The 18,858-nt window shown below is 41.6% G+C and overlaps 1 protein-coding gene across 10 annotated transcripts in view; it reads right to left on the bottom strand.

The window, feature by feature from the left end:
* Positions 1-18,858, bottom strand: part of slit2 (slit homolog 2 (Drosophila)) — a 100,869-nt gene that overhangs the window by 8,231 nt on the left and 73,780 nt on the right. For 3 of the 10 annotated variants that reach the window (XM_042223393.1, XM_042223394.1, XM_042223402.1), the window contains 17 exons: positions 18,667-18,684; positions 17,188-17,338; positions 17,001-17,075; positions 16,632-16,775; positions 15,699-15,842; positions 15,418-15,584; positions 15,207-15,339; positions 13,084-13,152; positions 12,643-12,714; positions 11,630-11,701; positions 11,442-11,513; positions 9,781-9,944; positions 9,373-9,405; positions 7,890-8,014; positions 7,472-7,569; positions 4,704-4,843; positions 2,419-2,442 (listed from right to left, as the gene is read on the bottom strand). In XM_042223393.1, coding sequence (XP_042079327.1) covers positions 2,419-2,442; positions 4,704-4,843; positions 7,472-7,569; positions 7,890-8,014; positions 9,373-9,405; positions 9,781-9,944; positions 11,442-11,513; positions 11,630-11,701; positions 12,643-12,714; positions 13,084-13,152; positions 15,207-15,339; positions 15,418-15,584; positions 15,699-15,842; positions 16,632-16,775; positions 17,001-17,075; positions 17,188-17,338; positions 18,667-18,684 — 1,701 coding nt within the window. The remainder of the gene's footprint in view (positions 1-2,418; positions 2,443-4,703; positions 4,844-7,471; positions 7,570-7,889; positions 8,015-9,372; positions 9,406-9,780; positions 9,945-11,441; positions 11,514-11,629; positions 11,702-12,642; positions 12,715-13,083; positions 13,153-15,206; positions 15,340-15,417; positions 15,585-15,698; positions 15,843-16,631; positions 16,776-17,000; positions 17,076-17,187; positions 17,339-18,666; positions 18,685-18,858) is intronic. The other 7 variants (XM_042223395.1, XM_042223397.1, XM_042223400.1 and 4 more) reach the window with 5 other exon arrangements.

Below are 18,858 nucleotides of genomic sequence, written 5' to 3'. Positions count from 1 at the left end.
AATGATTTCAGTGCTGGGAATCTTGATGCTCCAGAGAGTATCCTGATCTTCCTGAAACTCTGAACTCCAAATGAATCACTGATGAGGGAATAAACCAGTTTCCTTGACTCCTGAAGTCCACGCTGGGAATAATTACACAACCCTCTAGGGATTAATAAGTATAAGCGTGAAACAGCAGGAGATGTTTGTGCTTTTAAGCCCTTCATTTAGACAGTGATTTCTTTCGCTCACGGACTTAAAAGCAGTCAGACTTGCTTAATGCATATAAAATGTTGTTTTTAATAATTCACATTTCAGTAACAATAGTTATTCATCTGATACATGTTTTTGGTGCAACCACTTAGTTTACCTACTGTCTGAAATATGTAAATTTAGCTCTTCTCAATTTAAGGCCAGCCTCCCTTTGAGCCTGCTGATTGGCTGACCATCCCAAACAGCAGGTGGGTGGGGATTCTGCACTCAAAGACAGAGCTGTCTGACTGAGATGATCATATTAGGATTATCTCTTCCCCTTTCCAAACATTTGGGTATGACAGAAAAGCATAATGGCTTTAAAAGACAAGCTGTCATTAAGAGAGCTGTTAAAAGACTGTGAGTACTTGCTTGTTTACTTTGATGGCTTCTTATTTACATGTGAGTTTTTGTCACAATATCACGATCTAAATGTGATAAATATTGGTCTATTCCCCCCCACGACTTTTTAGGATGTGAAATGAGCTCCAGAGAAGCCTCAAAGGTCCTGTCGTATGTGTAGAAATGAACCTTGAGCCAAACATTACTCAGTGGCAAAATACTCACCACGTTTTATTTCAGGCAATTTAAACATTTAGAGCTGTATAAACTGTTTGTTTTTTTGTTCACATTAAGAAAGCTGCAAAGGAAATAATAGAGCAGATGGTGCAGTGGCAGTATAACATAGTTTTATGTGTTAAAATATCTTTTTCATACACCAGAGGACCAGTTTGTTTAATTTTTAGAAATCATTGCACTGTGGTTGAAATGCCTGCAAACCATAAGCCTGAAAGGAAGTTTTTAGTTCCTTAAAAAGGAACTTTGGGTGGTTAATGTACAGTACAATACTGTGCAAAAGTCTTGAGTCACCCATCATTTCTTCACATTTTGCTTCCAGCAGCCAGAGTTTCTGAAGCCAGAAGTAATTTTTGTTTCTAAAGTGTTTTTAATTCTCCGGGCTTTCTGAAATCATCCTTTGGACGCTGTCCACTTTTCCACTTGTTTTCATTCAGAAATGTTTTTGTTTTTCAGTTTATTATACAATTTATACTGACCTCTGGATTATTCAAGCATAAAAAAGCACTTAACTCGAGTTACCTATGTGTGTTCTATCACACAAAGAACCAATTTTAAACTTTATATTTAGGCTTTTGTTACTAACAGACTGTCACAAAACACACTGACATTATAGTCTACGAAAAATGCCAAAGACGGCACAGTCTGACAGGCATGAAAAGGTGTAGGTCCACCAACAAAAGCAAACCCAAATTTGAAATTTTTGGTTAAAATCTTTGTCAGTAGGTACAGAGGAGATCAGGAAAGAGGTACAACAGTCTGTATTCTAAGTTATGTTGGTGCCTGTTTTAATAAATCTCTGCACCTTTCTCTTGTTTTATATAAATATAAAGAAATGAGTGGTAGCCCAGGACTTTTACATACCACTTTAGATATTTACGTTTCAGAAAGCAGACTGGCTTATTGTCCCAGACTTTCATTCCTAGGTGTGGAACATTAAAATGACCTTTATTAAAAAGATAAGATGTAACTCAGTATGTTTTTGTTATGGTCCAAAAAAGACTCAAACAAACTCAAATGGCTCTTAATATAACTCCTACAATACCAAAAGCCTCCATTGTTCAACCAAACAGCTTTAAAGCATTAAACACGCACGTTTGAGTCTATTTCAGTCTATCGTACAATCAAACAAATACTCACAGGACCCCCAAATGTTCCGCTGAAAATAGTCGGCACCAAATGCACCATTTAAGTAAATCTGGATAACAAGTACAATGTGTGACTGTTTAGAAAATTAGCCTTCTTTTAAAACTGAAAATATATATTTTGATTGTTCTGGAGGAGTGGATGGAATAAATGCAGTCTAGATGTTAGTAAGTTTGGGTATTTTAATGGGATTTCTACTTTCAAAAATATAGATTATTGCCAGTTCCTCTAATTTCAGCTCATTCACCTGGAATGGTCATCACATGTATGCGTGAAGCTGCAAGCAGTATAACCACAGAAATCTGAGAGTGGTCTTTTTATACATCAAAGACATGCACTGCTAACACGGAGCACGACTGCATACAGTATGGTGAATCTGTAGCATTCCCGTGGATAAAGCACAGGAAATGAGGGAAGTTAGGAAGGAGAGAGGGACAGAAAGGACAGAGAGAAGAACAGACTAACCTCTCTCCACCTCATTGGTAGCAGCTGCAACCACAAAAAAGATGACAGATGATAGAAAGCAGAGCAAGATGGGAGAAAAGACACAGGACAGCAAAACACAGAAAGACAGAGAGAGAACACCGCCACATAAGTTAGCACTCAGAGATGATTAGCACAGTGCAAATGCAGACAAACAAGTAGCAACAGATCAGCGTTAGTCAGATAAAACATTTGTCTTTTGTGACTTCTCTGTAAGGATAGAAGACTTTTTGTGGGAGATATATTCATGCTGACTATTTCTGGAATAAAGAGTTTGTTTTCTATTTTCTAGACAGCTTCTATACGTCTACAGTTTGGATAATGTCAGTGTTAGTAAGGCGATAAAGGAGAGAAAAGAAACTTTCAGTTTGGTAAAAAAAAAATCAAAAGTAAAGGTTTTTGATTGAATAAAGTTGCAGCCATAAAACTCAGGCAACCCTTCCAATGAAAATAGGTCAAAAAACCTTTCTGATTTAAATTTGGCTAATCTTTCCATCCAAGTGACCGAGGTCGCTCCATAATGTAGTGGTCGACACATTTGCTGGGTAGGCAAAAGGTTGGTAATTCCATTTCAGTCAGACTGTAAAACTCTTCCAAATCAAACACACCCAGAGCCTTGTGAAAATGGAACAGCTGAAAGGTTGACATGGCGGTGTGGTGGTTACCACATTGCCTCACAACTCTGTGCAGAGTTAGCATGTTCTCCATGTCTGCCTGGGTTCTCTCCGAGTATTCTGGCTTCTCCCCACAGTCCAAAGACATGGACTGTGGGACGATTGGTGATTCTAAATTGCACATAGATGTGACTGGTTGTCTTTATGTATTAGCTCTGGAGCTGAGTGTCAGCTGGTCCAGGGTGTACCCTGCCTCTTGCCCTCTGACAGCTGGGATAGGCTCCAGCCTTCTCGTGACCCTGAATTGGATAAGTGGCAGAAAATGAATGGGACTCTCTTCTTGTTCTAACCTGAGGACTTGTGTCCCTGCTATACAGAGTGGATGTCATTGTAGTCTAAGGAGCTCGGAAAGAAAAGAGTCTTCTTCTTTAAGTTTCCTTGAAGAAGTTTCACCTCTCATCCAAGAAGCTTCTTCAGTTCTAAGAGCAACTGGTGGAGAGTCCCAGCCCTAGTGGGGGTGTTCCTAAGAAGGTCATGGACCCCCTATTGATCCTCTGCCTAATCACTCAAGCCAAGGTGTGAAAATGGGTGTGGGTCACAATCAGCCAAGGTTTCGGGTGAACTCATTGTGAGACCTTGCCCCAACCTGTTATGTGGCTTGCTGAGAACAAATAACCCAAGATGTGAGTGGATGTTAAGGTGTCTGGTAAGGGATCTCAAAACTGGATTATAGATGGCAGACAATTGGTATCGTAAGATACCCCCTCTGTTCAGAGATGGATGAAAGGTGAAACGTCTTCAAGAAACTTAAAGAAGTCCAGACGCTTTTCTTTCCAAGCTCCTCAGACGTGTCCTCCAGTACTGGAAGTGTCTGGAGAATACAAAGACACAGACAAGCTGGTGTGCTGGTGTGGCCAAAAACTGTTTTCACAGCACCACACTTCAGGTTGTTTATGCTTATGAAGTCTCCCCCAGAGGCCTTAAGATACAACAGCAGAACTTCTCACTGACAGTCACGTTGCACAACCTTCAGAAAACTGCTGCTTGGCAGGTGATTGTCCTCAGATTAAAAATTGGGTCAGTTTGACAAAGAAGTTGATGTTGATGCCTGTGCGGGGGCGTGGTCCATTGTGAACACATAAAAGGGGTCAGCGTATTTTAAGCAGCCACTGATTTGCCTCATTTTGCAACTCTTGAAGGCAGGATTTTCAAAATTTAAGCCAGAAATGATTTTCACTCTTTACGGGCTGAGTGGCGTAACATTTTGATTGACTCCCAAGGTGCACTTTGGTAAGAAATTTCAAGTCACTGAGCCACAAAATTCTGTTATTCATGCCTCTAAGCATAATATTGTATGGTACTTTGTTTTCAGATGCTCTAATTTGTTCCTCTGACACACCTCTTCTCTGTGGTAATGGTGGCCTGTCTCTATGGGTACTGCAGTATTTTAGTGGCCGACATCATGCAAAAAAAATAAGAACACAACACTGAAGTAACTAAAACTGATGGCTATGACACAAACCTACAGGATCCCTGCATTATCAGGGAGAGTCCTGTATTTCTGTGTTTAAAGAAATAAATATAATAGGAATACAGAATGGGGAAAACATGCCAGCCTCCAACATCGGCTCCTTCTTCGTTCGTGATTGTTACCTGTGTATTCTGGTGAGCACATGCATGTGTAGTTGTTGATTCCATCAACGCAGGTGGAGTTATTCTCACAGTCGTTATCTTCACAGTCGTCAATGTTGATCTCACAAGCGTCACCTTCGAAGCCCTCCGGACACACACACCTGAGATCAAACACGGAAAGATGCAAGCGCTCATAAATAGGTGGATAAACACCTGTAGGGTCACATACACTACACTGAGCTCTAACATTAATGTAACTATTGATTCATCCTTATTAGATTAACAACAGACAGGATTTACAGAAGGGAAATCCATCGATTTTTCATCTATGATAAGATGAAGAGAGCAAATATTTGGTAAATTATCCGGAAAATAAAAAAAATAATTATTTTAGTAATTTTGTTGGAAAAAATAAAGGTTGCATTGGTGTGCTTAAACTTTAATTTCTTGTTAGCTTGCCAGGACAAAAAACTGTAGAAAAGAGTCAGAGATGAATAACTAATGATTCAATGCAAAGTGGTGTATACAAACCTAGAGAGCTCAAACAGGTGAGTGAAGAAAAAACACTCATCATCAGCATCCTAGGCCTATAAGGAAGGATTTGGGATCACCTGATATAGCCCTAACTATAAGCTTTATCAAAAGGCAAAGTTTTAGGGTTAATCTTAGAAGTAGAGAGGATATCTGTCTCTCGAATCCAAAACTGGGAGCTGGTTCAACTATTTTTAAACACCCTTGAAACTACAAATAAGCCTGCAGCCTGAGAGTGAAGTGCTCTATTGAGGGTATATGGTACTATGAAGTCTTTAGGATAAGATGGGGCCTGAATGTGATGAGAAAGATTTTAAATTTGATTCTGGATTTAACAGGAAGTCAACGAAGCGACGCTAACATGGGAGGAATATGCTCTCTTTCTAGTCCCTGTCAGTATTCACGCTGCAGCATTTGATCAACTATAACCAGAGACACAGAGGCAGCATTAGCACACAGCTGGGACTTTCATCCCATGATTTTATTCAGAGCAGCCCCTCGTGGGTATATAAATACATTTTACATATAATTTAGGTCCCATCGCACACACTATCAAGCTTCATACACAGGCGTGTTCGGCTGTTCTCGCCAATACTCTCAGTGGCCTCAAACAGACACCAGGTAGGGATTTTCTGCCCAGTGTGGGGATGATTGTAAGCAGTTGATTACTACTGAATAATTGCCAATATATTCAGCAACTAATTTTGTGTGGGTGGACAATTTTATTGAGTAATCATTGCAGCTCTAATAGCAAACATTGCACGAATGTGGGGACCTGTGAATATCAGACATATTTAATATCCCCTCCGTCCCCACCCCATCCCCTCACTGACACACACACAGACATACACAGACACACACAGATAAACAAACACACCTACACACACACTATCCATGCATGCTGCTCATAACGGCAGAGTCAGCTCCATCTACATATCCCCAGAAGAGAGTCATTATTCTGTTAACGTGAGCGTGCCTCAACTCTGTAACTACTACTCAGGTTTATTACAGCACTCTCTCTATGACACACACATTTACACACACACACACACACACACACACACACACACTGAGAGCGCTATATTATGGGTCTAATAAAGAGCTCTTATGCGGCACACACTCGGGTGGATTAATATCTCATTATATAGTCGGCGACAGCTCTTCACGATGAATATTCCACCCCCTGCGCTGGAGAGGGAAAAGAAATCATACACCGATGGAAATACGGACATAAATGGACAAGAAATGGCAGCAGAGGATACGGAGAGAGGGCAAAGAAATGGAGGACGACAAACGGGAGGAGCTGGGGTTTCTTAAATCATCTGCGTACGTTGTTAAGATCTGCTCGGAACGAGCACACAAACAGGCATTAGCTTCCCTACAGTTAACACTAAATAGACTAATGAAGAAAGTTCTCACAGCAGGTCTGTCCACTTTGCTCTGGAGACACAAAAGAACCAGTCTCCTGAGCCATTCGCCTCCCGTAACTTCATCACCACCTCTAATTACCGGTGCAGCATCACTGATGGAGGAATCAGCTGAGAAACCACAGATTACCTGCACGTGTGCTCTCTTGCTATCTGATAGCTGATGTATGGTGTTCTGGATGGTTGGTATTATGAACAGATGCTTTGCGGTAACACAGTTATTGATGTTTATTTGTATTTTCGCTCAGCTCCATCATCTTCCAAGAATGAAACAGCCATAAATGTTCTGTTATTCTGAAAAGGAAGTTTTACTTTAGCACCTTGAGCACATGTCCTCTAGCTCTATCCCCCTAATCCTTACAAAACACTACTTAAAATGTATAAAGTTAAGTACCACCGAGTACACCGAGGGGCCTGTAGCACATAGAGGACTACAGATACTGGAGTTAGAATACTATTGTATGAAATGTTCAAAAGAGAGGTCAGAACTGATGCAAGTGAGGCTCTGACATTGCAGTTCCTTTAAAAAATGTTTGATCCATTAATGCGTTTTCTTGGATTTCCCATAATGCAATGCGCCCCATCAGGTAAATGCTCACATCTTTCAGATGTAACACGGCAATGCTTTCTTTTTTGTCCCAGCCAGTTTCATCATCAGAGTCCACTTTAAAAAGCTCTCTCCAGAGCCTCACAGGTGGAGTAGTACCTCCTGATACACAACAGGTGGATATTTGTGTGTGAATTAAGGAAAATGTCTCTTTAACATAACTTGCGGGTAAACTGACGGTCAAGACTAACCAGGTTGGATAAAATATCTCGAACGTCTCTCACCAAAAGTTGCTGCCTTCTCCTTCTTTCAGGTGGCAGGTTCCACCGTTCTGGCACGGGTTACTGATACAGGCGTGAATGGGTTCGTCACAGTTTTGGCCCTGCGTGCACAACACAAACACACATATGTTCAGCGCTCTCAAACAACAACAGCTTCTTAAAATTTCCACCTATTGCATCAGTTGACTTTGAAAGTGTTGTCTCTTATCCCTACACTCGTTCACAGATGTATTCATCTGGCTCACGCAGGAATAATCTTTCTACGTGTCTGAATGTGTAAGTTTGTACTCTGCATGAGTTTTGAAAGATAAGAAGTGTTGTCTCATGGGTGTGTTTTTTTTTTCTACCAGTGAGTGATTGTAAAAGATGCTTTGAAAGAGCAGGTGAATATGATTCCTTTTGCTTTCTATGCTGGGTGTACCTTAAATCCATAAGGGCATGTGCAGCGGTAGTAGTGCACAGGGTCATTGGCACATGTGCCGTCGTTCTTGCAGGGGTTGGACAGGCAGGGATCACACTTAGCCTGGATATTTATATCCACTGGGCCTATATGGTGCACCAATCCACACAAATAAAACATATACACAGGAGAGATGATTAACAATGCATAAAATTTGGCACATTGGAGAGTAGGAACACTGACTAGATTTACACAGAGGGCTGTACATTATTAGGCAGCTGCAAAAGCTTCAAATGTCAACTTTTTCTGCAGAAGACAAGGATGGTGGTTTTTACCCTGCATTCTATATACACTTACTGGTCACTTTATTAGATACACCTGTTCAATTACTCGTTAAGGCAAATATCTGTGCAACTCAATCCAGGGGCATAGACACAGTCAAGATGACCTGCTTGAGTTCAAATCAAACATCAGAATGGAGAGAAAGGTGATTTAAGTCACTTTGAATGTGAATACTTCAGTCTTTCCCAAACAGCCATTTCTATGGTTTACAAAGGATGGAGCGAAGAAGAGAAAAGATTCAGTGAGCCGACGCTCTCTGGACAAAGATGTCTTGTTGATGCCTGAGATCAGAGGAGAATGGTCAGACTGCTTCAAGCTGATAGGACGGCAGCAGTAACTCAAATAACCTCTCAAATAGCATCTCTGAATGCACAGCATGTCGAACCTTGAAGAAAATGGACTACGGCAGCAGAAGACCACACCAGGAGCCAGGTTTATGGTTTTAGGGTAAATGGATGGATCCATCCTTCCTTGTATCAGTAATCAAGGCTGGTGGTGTAGGATATTTTCTTGGCACACTTTGGTGTTTAAAATCTTTTCAGCACCACAGCCTACCTGAGTGCTGTTGATGACCATGCCTATTCCTTTATGACGACAGTGTATCCATCTTCTGATGATGGCTGCTTCCAAAGCTCAACTAATCTCAAACTGGTTTCATGAATTCACGGTCTCCAAATCTCAATCCAGCAGAGCACATCTGGGTAAAATGGAAGATTCTCATCATGGATGTGCACCCAATAAATCTGCAGCGACTGTGTGATACTATCATGTCGATATGGACCAAAGTCTCAGAGGAATGTTTCCAGCACGTTGCTGAATTTGTGCCACGAAGAAATAAGGCACTTCTGAAGGTAAAAGGGGTCCAACTGTGCACTAGCAAGGTGTATCTAAGAAAGCGTCTGGTTACTTTTACTATGTTGTTTAGTATTATCACGAGGAGGTTTCACTTGCTCATATATTACAAGTATTGCTTGAGAAAGATGACATTTCTTTGCAGAACCATATCATGTACAGAAAACACAAGAACACAATGCTGGTCAGAACATGAGGGCTGAAAGGGAAGCGGAGCGGTTCTGACTGAACAGAGAGGAAAACTGGGACGGGACTGTCTCAAACTGGAGAATCTGGGATTGAGTAGAAATACCGTTATAAGATACTTTACCTGGCACCAGAAAACCACAAGGCCCAGGGACTTCTACAGTGCGTCAGTCAGATTAGGTCAAAAATAGATTTCAGTCTTGTGTTCAAAGTTAAGTGATAGAATAAGGTTTCAAGATTAACAGTAGCATTTTTCAAGCATCAAGAATCTCAAGGAAACGTATAGAGTTAGTATATACATGTTAAAATTAACATTAACGTTTTTGCCCAGTGAAAACAATATCACAGTAAGTGTAATATATACATAGTGCTGTTTTGATTTTTGGCAACTTGTGGTCTCCTTTGGGAGTTCTCCTCAAGTGTATGTATGTTTGCTAGCACAAGACCAGACACTAATTTAACCGTATTGTGTCGTTTCTTTGCCTAGCTCCTGGAAAGCATTGTATTGCTGCACTACAATATGTCCATTTACCTGTACAAGTGAACTTCTTGGAGGGTGTGGTCAGTAGAAGTTTGTCCGTCATGTCGCCGGGCCCGGCACAGCGAGCAATGCCAGGCTCCTTATACCCGCTCTTCACCCAGTCTGACAGCCACTGCATGTGACAGTCACAGTACAGAGGGTTGGCGCCCAGAGCCCTGCCAGCCGATTGGACAAAAAGTGAGACAGCAGAAGAAATAACTGGGAGCATTTGAATCATGGTGGTAACAGTGTCACTGTTAGATCAACTTATTTCGGTGTTAAATAAAGTTGACCATGAAGCTTTCGGGAGTGGCGGTGTTTGGATTGTCACTCTGATCCACCCTTTCCTTGTCACGTCTGGTTTCAAAAACCCAAACTGGTAACAACCACAACTCTCAGCTACAAAACCAAGGGGTGACATCATGGTGGCTACACCATCATTTTATATAAAGCCTTGGGTATTAGAACTGTCTGTTACAAGCACTCTCCATGGTGCTGATCCTTGTGAGCGCCTCACGTAGACTCACCAGGCATCTGCACCCTGTATGACCACGGTGCTTTTTCTGCAGCCTGCTTAGTTTTTTTGATACTGCACTAAAAAATGAGAGCAATATCTAGTGCTCGCACTCTTCCTCTGTATGTCTTTCTCTTTTGTTCATTTCAGCCATGAGATCGTTGTCGAGGCAACACTCAAAGAAAACAACAGTAAAATAAAGTAAAGCAGAACAAAACCTCATTGAATTACATCAGCTTGTTTTCTTTTCAACAAAATATTTCTGCTTCATGGACTTCTCGTTAGAATATATAATCATGACTCTCTGATTTTTCTGCTTCTGCTCTGGGCGTCCTCGTCACAGTGGGTGTGGGCTTTTTATGTTTTGCATTTAATTATTTTAGCAGATTTCCCTGAAAATTCATTAACTACCAGGGGGGAAAGTCCCTGGTAATTTGCCCCAAATTACAACACAGTGCATTGTATTCTTCTTATAACTACTATTTAGATTGCTAATACTAGAAGTGGTTAGTATGTGGATCTCACCTGACCGGAAAATATGGATTCTGTTATTGAATGTTTCTGAAAGTGTTGTGATCACACAGCCACACAATGTCCATTTAACATACAAAGACAGATACTCGTATAAAAAACACATTTATGCCATTCAGGCCCACCTTTGTGTAAATTGCATACCTGGCTCATTGTGAAAATTGTTTGTAAACCTCTGAGCTGTGACTGCATATAACCACTGACGCTCTGCTACTCAGCTACAAGAAACAATCCTGTGTGATCACTGATGGCATGACCAGTTAGCTGGACAAGGATGTGGCATCTGCATAAACCACTTCTTTGTTATATTTTGTTGTAAATGGTAAAGGAAAACACACAAAATTAAAGCGAACGATCTTCCCAATGCTAGAAAGGACCTCCAGTCGACATTCATAGAGGTCACTGAGCAGATGGCCAGGTAACATCCTGTCTGACGACGCGTCACAACTTTAATTATAAGTTTTGTTCTGTTTGTGTTTTTCAGCTCCCTGCTGTTACTGGACAGATATATTCACGATGATTATGTATTTCTTTGATTTGTTATTTTATAAGGGGAAAAAAAGGGCAGATTTTTCCAACACACAGCGACACATGACCAGTGATGTTTCTGTGTTTGCGTGTTACTCACAGGTGGGAAAGCGATGACAGGTCTTTGAAGGCTCCTTCTGGTATCAGTGATATGTCATTACCGTGAAGAGACCTAAGAAAACGTGATTGAAACAGGATGAGATACAATAAAAAACGATTCGATGATTACTTCAGCACTAATCTGACTCTCTGGGACATTTCCCAGGATCAGAAAGTTCAGATACTCACAACAAACGGAGAGATTTAAGTCCGTCGAACGCCCTCTCTGGTATGCATCGCAGCCGGTTGTAGCTCAGAATTCTTTGCAGACAGAATTAACAATTTAGCGCGGACACAAGGCAGATTTTTTTCCCCAAGAAATCTTTGCATGCAGCAAGACAATTCAGAACACAATCCTACTTCTGACTGAGATAAGCAGGCAAAGCAGCAAACATGAACAGTTTAATACACTCATTCATATGCAGGTCTCACAAGGCAGTGATCTAGCACTCAGAGTGCAAGTTTTCTTCCTTTTTTATGTGTATTTTGTTTCTTTTATTTACAGCAACTAAGAGACAAAACATTTATCACACTGGTGCGCAGACTATAAACTGGAGAAACTGCTCTCAGATGTATATATCATGTACTGTTTTCTCCAGTGCCTTCCACTCTTTTCCTGTTTTATTTTTTCAAAATGATTCTTTATATATTATTAAAAATGAAGTGAAGCTGCAAGCTAGTTCAAGGCAGCATCTCCAGCTGCACTGGATCTTTGCTCTCCCTGCTGCCCTGAGTTGATGCCAGCTGTTAAGCACCTCCGCCAGTCCAACATCCATCTGTATATTTACTCATCGTTCCCCAGTTTTGTATGTAATATATTTGTGGGGCAGGGTGTTGAGCTCTCAGCCAGACTCTAACTATAGTTTGTTGTTGTAATAAAGTAGCACTTGAAAACATACGTTGTCTGACTAAAGTGAATTTTTGGACTAGTTTAGGTGAAGCCAGTATTTTATGACATCGATGGTTATTTTGTGGCAATAAAATCTTTCAGAGATTCCCCTGACTCTCTTAGGACTGGCTAAAAATCACATGCGGTCATGTCACCTTTTCTTGATTTCTGCTATGATTTTTTTGAGGCCTTCTTCTACTTGAGCATTTATGAGCTTCTTGTCCACACATAGTCACAACTACGCCTAAAAACAAACACTCACACACACACACACACACACACACCGCAAAGGCATATGTAAAGCCAGACTCACAGGGTAAGCAGCTCGGACATGTTACTGAGGCTGTGGTTGGACAACGTGCTGATCTGGTTGTTACTCAAATCACTGGAAAGGAAACAACAGATACATAAAACCCACACAGGCAGCACTGTCCATACATGCGTGAACAAACCCACACGCGTGCACAGACTATGGATTCTGTAATGCTCCTCCTTTAGTCTATCGTACCGAGACTGTCACACCACATCAGGGCCAAACAAAGTCACAAAAATGATTCAACACAGAGTTCAGTCTGTTAGTTGTGATTAAAAGCAAAGTGCAGGAAGCACAGACCAAATCCCAATCCTTAAGTGTTTTCTTTTTGCGTTAAAAAAAAATGTGTGTTAACCGTACTAAACTTGGCAAAGTGGGATTTAATTATCTGTGTGAAAGTATACAATATCTCTCCACTGAGGTGCTACGGGTGAGACTTACATGAGCGTTAAGTGTTTGTAATTGGAGAGCTCCACGGGAACTTGAGTGAAGTGATTTCCATCCAAATACCTGAGAGTCAGAAAGACAGCGTGGGAGACAAAGAACGAGGGAACACGGGGGTGATATGGAGGAGGATTGGTAAACAAAGGGAGAAAGTGAGAAGGGAGAAAATGAAGTGTTAACCATGTGGGAAATTCCTCATAACCAGTGTGAGCAGTCATTACTGCTGCAGCCATAATAAACACTGGAGTTTAATATCCCCACAGGCGTCTCTTGCTCAGACATACACACATTCACGGGTGAGATCCTATCTCTCACTTTGTGACAATGTGCTATTAATCCAGCATATTAATTAAGTCTTTGTTAATACTGGAAGAACCTTGTCCCCCAAAGGAGACACAGTAGAATGAATAAAAATACCACTAAAGCTGTGGTCTGATATTTAATTCAAGATTATAATACTCTGATCATTAGGGATTTTTTGTTGAGCAGGACTTTATGTACCAAGTGTGATCAGAAAGTTTCAGGACTGATTAAAATTAGGTCTCAAGGCTTCATGGCTGAATACTGGTGCAAGCTGGCAAGTGCCACAGTTTTAAATGGATGACTCAGGATGTTCCAGTATAAATCTGTTTTAATAGTTTTCACTTTTTGGAATGAATTCAAGTACACTAACGTCAGAAGAATGAGGAGCATCCACCTGATTGTGCTCCTCACCTGATGCACTGCTTTGGGGCTTAGAGACTGTGGACTCCTCAGCTAAAAAAACTCTCTGTGTCAAAGTCTCAGCTCAAGATCGTCTTAATGATCTTCATCTACTGTATATGCATTTTTTTTTTTGGCTGAAACAGAATTTAATGTTTACTCTGTGGAAGTGTGAGATCTGGTTTAAAATCTCAGGAACATGATCGCAAATAGTCAGATCAGAAGCGGAAGTGATCCAGGAAGGTACAAAGACAATCAAAATGAAATGAGGGATAGTTTTTGATTATTATGAGTACACAGCTATACCAATCAAAATTATTATTACAACACAAATGTCTTCTGATGACTTTCTGAGAAATAAAATTCTCTTTAAGTTCACCGTTCCTGTGTCTCTGTGTCTCTATAAGCATGTGTTCTGTGGTTTTCCACCTTTCTGAATGAACATTTCAAGCTCCAGTGAGGTAAGAGATTGATTCAGATGCATAGCGTAATAAATCTGAGGTTTTCTGAAGTCAAAGACGGCTTCAACTTCCTCCATCCACCATAAGTTTGAGCTCTCTGTGGGCACTACTGAAATCCACTCTGACTCTGACCTCTGCTATGGCCTTACTTTTCTCAGGACAGCCTCTGGGGTGTGAGAGGACAGCATTTCTTTGCCAGACTCACTCGTTGTATCCTCCATTACACTGCTATTCTAGCTCTACATCTGCACAGTCTCACTGCAGAGATAATTTATCAAGTGTCTCATGATATTGCATCAGACGACTGATGCAGACCTTGGACATACAGCCAAAGCTATAAAAAGCTATCTTTAGCCACAAGATGAACAATGAGTGCTGAAGCAGGTGGCGCGGCCCCAAGGAGCACTGACCTTAACTGATCTTAGCATCACAGATTCAGTCTGGGATTAGCTACAGTGCACCAGCGCAGGATTGCACGCTGGCACGAACCACTGTTTAGATCAGATCCACTAAACGTTCCTGACCCTGGTGGATTAACTGTCTGTGTGAATCTATTAAAAACGAAGCAAAGGATGCTTTGTTGGTTTGTGGACTCTTCAACTGCCAATCGTTGTTTAGTCTGTGGGTCACAGCTGGAGATTCAGCTCTAACTGTAATGAGCGTTGGGTCAGTTTGACTCAGAGTGGAATGTTTGTTCTCTGAACAAGATGTAGAAGTGCAAGCAGTCAACAACTGAAATCACTGATTGCTTTTGTCATTAGCAGGGAAAGTGTTAAGGGACCAAACTAAAAGTAACAATTATCTCAAAGCCCTGGAAGTGGTCTGGACCCGATCTTAAATAATTTATGTTTCTTTATGTTTTCAGGCACATTTAATAGGGAACTTTATGATTGCAGCTTGTAAAATGTGGAGTTTGGTTAAGCTTTATACTAAAGGGTGTGTTTGTTATAAACTCACAGTTCGGTGGTCTCTTTGGGGAGGCCTCTGGGCAGCGTGGTGAGTCCTTTGTTGCTGCAGCGGACCACGGTGTCCAGACAGGAACACTCAGCTGGACATCTCAGCACCGGAGAGCAGCTGTTCTCATCATTACCTGATGGTAAAAGTGATTAGGGATAAAAAAGCTGTTTTAGAGAGACGTGTAATATCATTATTATTTTCTCCATCTCACCATCTTCACAGGCAAAGTCCTGGACAGCTACATCCTGGATGGGGATCTCCTTCAGGAAGTAAGGACTCTGGCAGCGGGGGTTACCAGTGACGATGCGTTTCCTTCTCAACCAATCACCAAGCCAAGCCAGGTGACAGTTGCAGTTAAAAGGATTAGCCAGAAGGTTTCTGGAGAGTAGGAAAGTAAGGTGATGAGGGTGCTCAGCATTATTATTATTGTTATTATTGTTATTTTTTGCATTTATATTTGTCACATTTGTGGGTTGTGTTGTTTACACTCACAGTGTGGACAGGGAGTGCAGCGTGTCGAAGGCTCCGGGGTTCATGGAGGTAATCTGGTTGTCATAGAGTGACAGCAGACGCACCGAACTCAACCCCACGAAGCTGCTGTTGCTCACACAGCTGATGCGGTTGCTCCTCAGCATGCTACCCACACACAGGAAAAAAGTGAATGAATTAACCTGTACTACAGTTAAGTATGTAGTATACATGTATATACAGTTAAGTATATACACTTATGTTTATACCCTAATGAGATAACACCTTATTTTCAGGTCTTTGCAGTAGTTAATAGCGATTAACTAATAGCTAATAACTAAAAAAATCCCCACATAATTCCTTATAAATTATATGTACATAACACTACATACGTCTTAAAGATCATAAACAGTAACACTTATTAACACTTTATAACTGTGTAGGAATGTCACTAAAAGCCTTGACCTTCCTCTAATTGTTTATGAGACCAATGCAGTTGCACTTTTTGAGTTTAACCAGTGGCTCATATTAAATTGAATAAGCATTTAGTTTTGCTTTATTAAGACTGATACTATTGACTTTATAAAAAAAATCTAATCTGCATTGGTTTCCTCAGGATCTTAGGGTCTTAATTATTATATATTAATTAACAGTTAATGGTGGTTTATTCCCTGACCCCTGGAAAAAAAATGGCATGGGCCCTTGATTGTTGTCAAGGTAGATAAAATGTAAAATTATATGCCTTAATAAACATCTTTACAGCCTCATGTGGATCGTATTACCTATTAACTGAAGCTCATTACATAAACCTAAATATGCAGTGTTACCTGGTGAATTATGCATGCTCATATTATTCTGTGTTTGACAGTGTCACAGTATGTGGGAACGTCTTTGGATATTGCTGGCATACTTAATACATATGCATATGTGTGAGTGTGTGGGTGTGTGTGTACCCACAGTGTGCGGAGGCCACTGAGTCCCTTCAGCATGCGGTGGTGTATGTTCTCCAGTCTGTTGGAGGTCAGAATCAGCTCATTGACCCCTGAAGCTCCTTCAAACGTTCCCTCCTCTATGTCAGTGATACGGTTATTACTCAGGTTACTACACAGAGCGGGAAGCAGGAGGAAGGAAAGTAAGAGAGCAGCAAGAAAAGAGAGATGTAAAGAGGGGGTGGGAGGAGGGGGTGGGGGGTTACGTGTATAGAGAGAAACACACATAGTTCATTTTAATTTCTATATCCGCATCTGTCGCAGTTTTCCTCTGTGTGACCCGAGTGTGACTTCGTGACGTTACGTCCTTGTTACATTAAAGACATGTCTGACTCACATCTTCCTCAGCTGAGGCAGCTTTTTGAAGATCCCCGTCGCCTCGAGCACACTGAATTCATTGTTGTTCAGACGCCTGAGAACAGAGCAAAGTAGAGGTGGTTAGAAACAAAGAGAAAGAGGCTCTGAGGTTTCTTCTATCCCACACATAGATGCACTTTGTAGCAGACAAACACGGCGTGACTCACAGCTCGGTGGTGTATTGAGGAATGTGATCAGGTATTTTGGTGAGTTTCTGGTTGGAGCAGTCGACGGTGGTGCCCTCGCAGCGACACTTTTCAGGGCAGGCCAGGTCTGCGAAGCAGTCGCCTCCTAGCTTACTACGGTAATCCTCGTTACCTGGTCACAATCATAACCGCAGTGTCACTAAATGTGCAAGAGTCAAACCCCAGCATTTACTGGCACGGATCCTGATAGAAACACCAGCACAATAGCAGAATTTAGAGACACTGCTCAAGGGCTGTGCTGCTTTTTTTTTTGTTTTTTTGTTCGTCATAGGAAAAGAAAGCTGATTACAATCATTTGCAACAATCCCCATAAGCTTTGGCTCAAAATGCTGCATTGTGCTTCGCAGCCTTAAAGGAATCAAAATAACAGGAAGCTACACAGACTGTGAAGATCAAGACAGACACACACAGACGCACATGCACTCACACGAGAACAAAGATATTGGAGGTTTTCTGCCCTGTCAGACTACAAACAAGCTGAGATCTCACCAGAAAAATGCTCATGCACATACAGGTAGTCATCTATCATAATGTACAGACACTGAGGCTCTAACTCAAGCTCACACACATGCACACACACACACACACACACACTCTTGCAGGGAGTGACAGGAGTTTGCTGTCTCTTGCGCCATGCTGTAGGGTTTTGCAGGGCCGTTCCATGGTGCTTGAAAGAACCATGTTCCACGATAGGAACCTGGCAGCCACATGGTTAGATCAAGCACAAAGGAACAACCTGCTGACTGACTGCTCCTCCGCTGGAACACAGGGGTGGGAAGGACAGAGGAGACAGGAGGAGGAGGAAGAGCAAAGGGAGGAAAGGAGCTGAGGGGAGAATGAGCGTGAAAAGAGGCATAGGAGAGGAAGTGGGAGGAGAAAGGAGGAGAGAAGAACGAAGAAGCCACCTGATACTGAAAATGTGTAATTTGCAGCGAATAGAGAGGACAGAGAGGAAAAATGATAAGAAGGAGGATATCAGACAAGGTGTTCAAAAAGTTGCAGGAATAGAGGGAAAGGCTCGAGGAACATCTACAGACATCTACATCACAGAAAGCAGAGCAGGAACAGGGCAGCTGTTACGGAGGAGTGGGAGGAGAGTTACAGCAGCACTGAATGCAAGAGAAGCCCTGACTTCTGGGTAATACACACACAGACACACACACACAGACACACACACACACACACACACTCCAACACACCCCATAGGTATATAAACAAGATAAAAATACATGAACCATTGTGCGCTAAAGTGTAAATTGTAATTATTATTCTCGTCACATCGTTGTTGATGGTGAACAACAAGACAAGAGGAGTCACAGAAGGGTCATTGCAGTTGAGGTCAAAGGTCAGATGCCGGTCAGGGACGAGAGGTGAGGGATTCAGAGCGGACGAAGAGCCTTGTGCGTTTGTGTGTGTGTGTGGGGGGTGTGTGTTACTTACAGCTGACATGGTGTACTCCTGAGTGTGTTAGAAAGGCAGTAGGAGAAAGAAGAAGGGATTTCACTCGTTTATTTGAACAGGAAGGGAAAAAGCTGATGAAAAACTGAGTGCAAATAAAAAAAGCTGCAATTTGTGCTGCAGTCCGTGTTCAGACCCCAGGCAGTGATTCATTTAAAGGACTAATGACTCGTG

The sequence above is a fragment of the Haplochromis burtoni genome, unplaced genomic scaffold, assembly GCF_018398535.1.
Source record: "Haplochromis burtoni strain Fernald_Lab_line unplaced genomic scaffold, NCSU_Asbu1 Contig_110, whole genome shotgun sequence".
NCBI lineage: Eukaryota > Metazoa > Chordata > Actinopteri > Cichliformes > Cichlidae > Haplochromis > Haplochromis burtoni.
This window is presented reverse-complemented; position numbering and strand designations above follow the sequence as displayed.